Source organism: Larimichthys crocea, chromosome XII (genome assembly GCF_000972845.2).
Source record: "Larimichthys crocea isolate SSNF chromosome XII, L_crocea_2.0, whole genome shotgun sequence".
NCBI classification, from domain to species: Eukaryota; Metazoa; Chordata; class Actinopteri; family Sciaenidae; genus Larimichthys; species Larimichthys crocea.
In genome coordinates, this window is record NC_040022.1 from 31,452,467 (window position 1) to 31,460,320 (window position 7,854).

Consider the following 7,854-nt stretch of genomic DNA (forward strand, 5'->3'; position numbering starts at 1 on the left):
TATATTGAATATATTTATATCTATATGTTATTATTTAATAAATCAAATATTTACGCCACATTTACAAATAATTAATGTATTTATGTGTGTATACAATTTAATACATTTTTTATATTTTTCAAAATAAAACTAATTGTATTGAATATGTTTATGTTATTTAATAAATCAAATATTTATGTTACATTTACATATAATTAGTCTTAATTATATGTGTGTATAACATTTTATAATTTTTTTATATTTTTCAAATAAAACTAATTATATTAAATATGTGTAGATATATATATGTTATTTAATAAATCAAATATTTATGTTACATGTACATATAATTAATTATATGTAAATGTAACATAAATATTACATTTACATATAATTAGTATATTTATATGTGTGTATAACATTTTATACATTTTTTATATTTTTCAAAATAAAAGACTTCCTGTCGCCACTGACGCTGGGCGTGTCCTGGTGACGCGTTTTACGTCACGGCTCCAAACCAAAACACGTCTTAGCCGCAGTTAGCCGCCTAGCTGAGCTCCGAGCGACACAGGTACGTTCGTCTAACGTTGGTTTAACGTTGGTCTAACGTTGGTTTAACGTTGTAAATGTGTTACTGTTATATCAGCACTGTTTTGTTGTCGGCAGCAAAAAAAACAAACAAACAAACTGCGACATAGCAAACGAAGAGACTTCGTAAATGTTCGTGAAACATCGGAGACACGAGCTGCACGAGCTAAATGTGAGACATGTCAGTCTGTCGGTGACGCGGGAGTCTGCGGGAGGACAGCTCGTCTTCACCGGGGGGAGGTCGGCCCGGTCCGGCCCTGTTCGGCCCGGTCCGGCCCTGTTCGGCCCCTCCTCGGAGCTCCAGCTGTTTACTCTTCACCGACCAAGACTGATCAGCCTGATCCACAGCAGCTCGTGTTCACACGGTGAATAAGAAATGAGTCTTAAATAATAAATCTATAGAATAATGACGTCATGATGGCGTCACACAGTCACAGAGGGTTCTGCAGACTCTGGTTCAGGTCTGTGTGTCTGACCGGTCCAGGTGTTGTTGAGGTGAACACAGGTACCTGTGCGGCGTGGTCCATCACCTCCTAAAGTCTGAGCAGCAGTTTGAATCAAACGGGAACATGAATGAGATTTATCTAACGGTCCTTCTCCTCTCAGGTTCTGACCCGATCATCAGGATAGGGAAGCAAAGTGAAGAGGCGGCTGCTGCCGGCGCAGCGAGCCTGGTGGACAAAATGTCAGAGAGTCCGGAGAAGAGCGCCTCGGTGTCGGCTCAGGAGCTGAAGGAGCAGGGGAACCGGCTGTTCCTGAACCGCAAGTACCTGGAGGCCGCCGCCTGCTACAGCAAGGCCATAGTAAGGCCCGAGCGATGGGACGGGTCCGCTTCAGGTTCTTCACAGAGCCTTCACATTGTTCTCCTGTCGCCCGGCAGGCTCACAGTCCTTCAGTCCCGGCGTACTACACCAACAGAGCGCTGTGCTACGTGAAGCTGCAGCAGTACGACAAAGCTCTGGCAGACTGCCGCCACGCGCTGGAGCTGGACAGCCAATCGGTGAAGGCTCACTTCTTCATGGGTCAGTGTCACCTGGAGATGGAGAGTTATGACGAAGCCATCGGCAACCTGCAGAAAGGTACGAGGGATGTTCACACACCTCCGCCCTGCTGTCGGCGCCTCGGCTCATCTTTGTTTTGTCATTTTCCAGCTTACAACCTGGCGAAGGAGCAGCGGCTGAACTTCGGCGACGACATCCCGAGCGCTCTGCGGATCGCCAAGAAGAAACGCTGGAACAGCCTGGAGGAGAGGAGGATCAACCAGGAGGGCGAGCTGCACGCCTACCTCACCAAACTCATCCAGGCGGAGAAAAAGAGGCAGGTGCAGCCGACAGAGCGAGACGTCACAGGACGCTCACCGTTTGTTTTAACGTAAAGGTCACGTGCTTCATGTTTCAGAGAACTGGACGGCTGCAGACACAGAGAAGAAGACAAGTCCGACGACGGCAGAGTCCAACACAGCCTGAACGAGATCCACAGCAAACACGTAGGTCCACAGACTTCATGTAAGACCAGGTCGACTTCAGATCTGCATCAGGCACGAGATCAGAGAGATCCTCATGAATAATGTAAACAAACACTGTGACCTTTGACCTTTGTCATCATGTTTTCTGCAGGACAAGTATCTGTCGGACATGGAGGAGCTGTTCTGTCAGGTGGACGAGAAGAGGAAGGTTGGTGTCAGACACAAACACAACGTGCTGATGTAGTAATCGTCCTTCTGATCAGTGTCTGTGTGTCTGACAGAAGCGGGAGATCCCGGACTTCCTGTGTGGAAAGATCAGCTTCGAGCTGATGAGGGAGCCGTGCATCACTCCGAGCGGCGTCACCTACGACAGGAAAGACATCGAAGAGCACCTGCAGGTAAGAACTCCACCCACAGGTCCCTGAACGCACCGTGAAGTGAGCTTCATGTAGTCAGAGCTGACAAAGGTCCATGTGTTGTTCTCTCACAGCGAGTCGGCCACTTCGACCCGGTGACCCGCTCTCCTCTGACCCAGGATCAGCTGATCCCAAACCTGGCCATGAAGGAAGTCATCGACGCTTTTATTCTGGAGAACGGATGGGTGGAGGACTACTGACCCACGAGAGGAAGGAAGGGAAATGATTCTGACACTTTGAGGATGAAGACGGTGGATGAGTGCGATCGATCACATGTGCTTCATGCTGCTCCGCCATTGGCTTAAATTCAGAGTTTAAGAACCAATCACAAGCTTCTTAAAGTCAAACTTTATTCTGACAGAGACAAAACAAACAGATGCTTTAAAGATGTGCTGTCCGTGTCACTAGAGGGCGCTGCAGCATTTCAGCAGGCAGAGGAAGTCCTCTATAAAAATACTCTGTTACAAGTTAAAGGAAGTAAAATTACTTTAATATCCGTCCATCCGTCCTCTTCCTCTTAGAAGAAACACATTCCAGCTCCTCCTGGAGGATCCTGAGGCGTCCCCAGGCCAGATGGACCATGTAGTCCCTCCAGTGAGTTCTGGGTCTGCCCCGGGTCTCAGGAGCTCAGGAGGATCCGGATCAGAGCCATCCACATGATCTTTGTTTAAAATCCTAAAGTAAAAAGTAACTTTCAGACGAAATGTGACCAAACCCAGCTGCACGTTTCAAATGTTTTATTGTTGGAAATAGAGTAAAGTTATTTTAATCTAAATGTGGCATCAGGTGTCGAGTCACACGTCGTGAACGAGCGCCTTGAGATCCAGAATATTTAAACGTTTATTTAAAAAGTGAAACTGCAGCACACAAAACGTCTCCTCGTTTCAAATCAAAAGAAAACGTTCCCGTCCGTGACGTTGATTCATGGAGACAAACAGCAGGTGGCGCTAACTCTCCACCTGTGATGTTGGTGTCATAAATCCAGCAGGTGTGTCGTCCAGGTGTTTCCTCCTTCAGCAGCCCACAAACGGACCACGAGATCCTGATCCATCCAGATCTGTTACAGACTGACCCTGAACAGGGACCAGGTTTAAATCAGCACATACAATCAGATTACTCTCTGAAAGTAATCAGATTACTCATTAGTCACTTCAGGTGCAAATGTGGGAAAGTGTTGCGTTTGCTGGCAAACAAAAAGAGCGTAAACCGCAGCGTTTGTGATGTTAATCAGACGTGAATTAAAGATGATTAGTGTTTTTATGAGTGCAGCTTTGTGCTTCATCATTCTCCTCGTGTTGCTGTGTTAACGTCAGGCGTCTCCTTCATCAGCCAGTTTCTGTTAAAATGTGACGATTACAATCTTTGACTCAGCGTCTGAAGCTCGTTAAAGTTTGTTGTTTGAAAATGTGATCAAATAATAAAAGTGTCGTGTTTTCTTCTCGTCTCCTTCACTCATAGATAAACCATGTACGTTAAAGACGGAAACAGAAGCAGAATATCTTTATACCTTTCTTTCAGTCATCCTCGACAAACTTCACGGACTGAAAGAAACAAAAAACAGGAATATGAGTTTGATGTTCCTGAACTCCACGAGCACAAACACTGAACCAATGATCGGTGTGGAACGACGTTAGAAATATTTCAAATGGAAAAGTTGAATTATTCTTTGAGGATTCAAAAAGACAAATTTGAAATAAACTCCAACAAGCAGAGTTTGACTGAAGTTCCTCCTCCTGACGTGAACGATGGAAACTCTTTTTGCTTCTATTGGATATATTCATGATAAAAGAAGTCACAGGAAACAGAACAAGACTTCGATCTTCACGTTCAGCTCGTTCTCAGTCATTTTGTGAAATGGTGGTTAAATAGTAAAAACAGTTTTATTACAGAGGTTCATTAATTATGCTTATGTAAAGACACAATCTTATCTGGCTTTTGTGTTACAGAAAAGAACAAAGTTCACGGTTACAGTAAAGGGTGTGACCATGGTGGTTCATGAATAATAAAAGTCCTGGTTTATGATTTTATTACAGGTTTGCAGGAACTTACACAAACATATGGAAATGAGTGATGAGGTCATTTAAAGCTTTAAAAAGTCTCCCTGCTGCAGACCCGTCCTTCATTCACACAGACACTTCAGAGACAGGATGGAGTTCAGGGTGGTGTTTGGAGTCGTGGTCGTGGCCTTCATGCTTTCAGGTGAGTGCTGTTAGATGTCAGACCTCTGAACAGACTGACTCTGTTCCTGTGGGATCATCTCATTAAAATACATTTATATTCATATATCCAACATGCACATTTGTATAAAGTCTATATAACTTTTAATTTAGCTGCTACTTTATTTTACGATTTGGAGTATTTAAGAAAACAGTTCAACATGTCTTGGTGTGTACGAGCAGCTGGGACAGGTGAATTTCCCAGCAGGAGCTCAGTCCTGTATTTACTGAGGAGTGTTCTGGTCGACCACAGTAAAGGAACTGGTTTACACATTAACTCAGACTGGAAGACCTAACTGGTTTCTACTGCAGAAACAGAAATATTTCAACATCCAGAGCAGCCATTTAATAATTACTAACAAACATGTTACAATGTAATAATTCTATTTATTTGTAGTAAAAATTTACTGGCTCATTTCCAACACTCCCGGTTCTGCTGCCTGCCTGTGTCCATCATAAAGTGAATCACAGAGAGCTGAAGCAGCCAGAGGACATCGGAGGGGAAAGCAGCAGATATACTGTGAATAAAATCTGATCCAGTTTGAATAAAGTTCTGTGGTTCTGGTTCTGTTCAGTAATCAGTGAGGCCCGGACACAGATGACTTACAGACCGGATCAAACTCCGGCGAGGTCAGAAGAGAGAGGACGGATCCCTCCTCTGTGGCTCTTCCTGAGGTTTCTTCCACCTTTTTTCCCTGTTAAAGGTTTTTGTGGGCAAGTTTTTCCTCACTGGAACCGAGGGTCTAAGGACAGAGGGTGTCACTCCCTGTACAGATTGTAAAGCCTCAGAGGAAAATGGACTTTGTGACTTTGGGCTGTACAAATACAATCTGATCTGATTTGAATTATAAGTGTTTGATTGGATGATAAATTAGTATTAGGTGGGTAGGTTTATCAAGATATGACAAACTCTAAAACACCTGAAGAACACCTGAACACACTGAACACACTGAACACACCTGAAAAACACCTGAACACACCTGAAGAACACATGAAGAACACCTGAACACACTGAACACACCTGAACACACCTGAACACACCTGAAGAACACCTGAACACACCTGAAGAACACCTGAACACCTGTGTGTCAGTGCTGTACAGACTCTGGACAAACACATGAAATCTAAAGTTTGACTTCATGGACACTTTACTGATGAAGACTCAGACTCTCCATGTGCAGTTTGTCAGTGATCAAATGTTTCTTCTTTGTTTGTCCCACAGGAACCAACGCACAGTCCGATGAGGACTTCCTGTCTGTCACACTAACACAGCTCAACACGACTGATGGTCAGCTGGACTTCTCTTTGCCATTTCTCATGAATGTCTTTGATTTATGGTCAACAAAGTATTACTTATGTGCCGCACAAAAACTGCAGTTCATCAAACGTCCACCTGAGGCTGGCTCCAGAAGTGAGTCGGTCTCCATAGGCCCCCATGTTAAACTTCACAGACTGGTACAGAAACAGTGTTAGGACTGCCTCACTTCTGGAGTCAGCCTCAGCCGGACAGAAACATGTTCCACACACGAGCGGCAGATGAATTCTGACTGTTTCCTTCAGTTTGTGGCACTGCGCCGCTCAACACCAAGATCGTGGGAGGTGAGGACGCTGCTGCAGGCGCGTGGCCCTGGCAGGTCAGTCTGCACAGCAGGCCCTATGGTCATTTCTGTGGAGGCTCCCTGATCAACGACCAGTGGGTCCTGACTGCTGCTCACTGCTTCGAAAGGTGAGCTCTGATCCTGTCATGTGACAGGTAGGTGTTGTTACAGGTGCCTGAAAAAGCAACGAGAAGATCAATCATCATATTTCTCATGGTGACTTATTTAGAATGATCTCTCTCATGTTTAATCATGTTTCTGTTTCTCAGCACGAGCACAGTGGGACTCGAGGTTTACCTCGGACGTGACACCCAAAGACTCCCAAACCTTAACGAGGTTTCCCGGACTGTGTCCCTGATCATCAAACATCCGAACTATAATCCAAGTTCATTCAACAACGACATGGCCTTGTTGAAGCTGTCCTCACCTGTTCGCTACACCAACTACATCAGACCCGTGTGTCTGGCAGCTCAAAGCAGCGAGTTCAAGGCCAAGACCCCCTGCTGGCTCGCCGGCTGGGGAACAATCGGATCTGATGGTGAGAATTTATGATGATGAATGAATTCAATGTTTGTTGCCGTGTTCGGCACCACGCGGCTCCACATGTATAAACCAGAACCTTTTAAAAATGTTGCATACATTGGGGACTATTTTCAGCGGTGGATTGATCCACATTTGGTGCTGGAGTGAGTCTTCGGGTAGAAAGTGTTCATGTGTTCATGCTCTTCTCTTTCAGTCCCACTTCCGTACCCAGAGAGGCTGCAGCAGGTGAGCGTTCCCATCGTGTCCAACACTCAGTGCTCCAACGCCTACGAAGGAATCGTGCCAATCACGAGCAACATGATGTGTGCCGGTCTGGACGAGGGAGGAAAGGACACCTGCCAGGTGAGTTTCAACGTTCCACAAGTGTTAACACATGTTATTCCCATTCCCATGATGCATTGGGGCAAAGGTATTTGTTCCTCTGAGCTGGTGACTGAGTGGTTAGCAACAATGGTGACATCACCGACCTGTCTGACCTGTGCAGGGGGATTCAGGCGGCCCGATGGTGATAAAAATCGGCTCTAGGTGGGTTCAGGCTGGAGTGGTGAGTTTTGGAGCAGGCTGTGCTCTGCCCAAATACGCAGGAGTCTACGCCCGAGTGTCCCAGTACGAGTCCTGGATCAGCAGCTGGGTCAGCGCCTACGACAAGCCGGGCTTCATCTACTCTGGAGCCGCTCACCTGGTTTCCTTCTCAGCTCCTCTGCTGTCCATCACACCGCTCCTCTTCTCTCTCTCCATCCTTTCATAGGAAGCTGATGTTGTAGCAGAACTTTGATTTGATTGGATCATAGAGAAATGTGTCACAGCTCATGATGAAGGTCTCACATCCTCAGGTTCTGCTTGTCAAATGGTTTATCAGTGTTCTGAGCTGTGATTGGCTCACACTGGCCACATGCTCCTTCTCCATGTGTGATACTGTGAAATATCATTTGAAACAACAATAAAGTCATTACATGATCAAATCACCGTCATCGTCCTGACATCAAAATACTGAGTGATGTTGTTGAAGTGAAGCAGAAATAAACATGTTTACAGCCTGGGACAAAAAA

The 7,854-nt window shown here is 45.4% G+C and overlaps 2 protein-coding genes across 4 annotated transcripts; both read left to right on the forward strand.

Annotated features, from left to right (window-relative positions):
• Positions 1-454: 454 nt before the first annotated feature.
• Positions 455-3,883, forward strand: LOC104923351 (STIP1 homology and U box-containing protein 1-like). 3 transcript variants are annotated; one of them, XM_019276453.2, is made up of 8 exons: positions 455-550; positions 1,174-1,370; positions 1,448-1,646; positions 1,719-1,884; positions 1,945-2,053; positions 2,184-2,240; positions 2,314-2,430; positions 2,523-3,883. In XM_019276453.2, the coding sequence occupies exons 2-8, from the start codon at positions 1,251-1,253 to the stop codon at positions 2,646-2,648; spliced, it is 894 nt and encodes a 297-aa protein (XP_019131998.1). In that variant the 5' UTR covers positions 455-550; positions 1,174-1,250; the 3' UTR covers positions 2,649-3,883. The 3 variants fall into 3 exon arrangements, with proteins under 3 accessions (XP_019131998.1, XP_019131997.1, XP_010734720.2); XM_019276452.2 differs by lacking the exon at positions 455-550 and adding an exon at positions 598-932; XM_010736418.3 differs by lacking the exon at positions 455-550 and adding an exon at positions 602-932 and having other exon boundaries at positions 1,966-2,053.
• A 136-nt stretch (positions 3,884-4,019) lies between these two features.
• LOC104923350 (trypsin II-P29) lies at positions 4,020-7,854 on the forward strand. Its single transcript, XM_010736416.3, has 6 exons — positions 4,020-4,647; positions 5,887-5,952; positions 6,225-6,390; positions 6,532-6,800; positions 6,999-7,147; positions 7,290-7,854. The coding sequence occupies exons 1-6, from the start codon at positions 4,596-4,598 to the stop codon at positions 7,551-7,553; spliced, it is 966 nt and encodes a 321-aa protein (XP_010734718.3). The 5' UTR covers positions 4,020-4,595; the 3' UTR covers positions 7,554-7,854.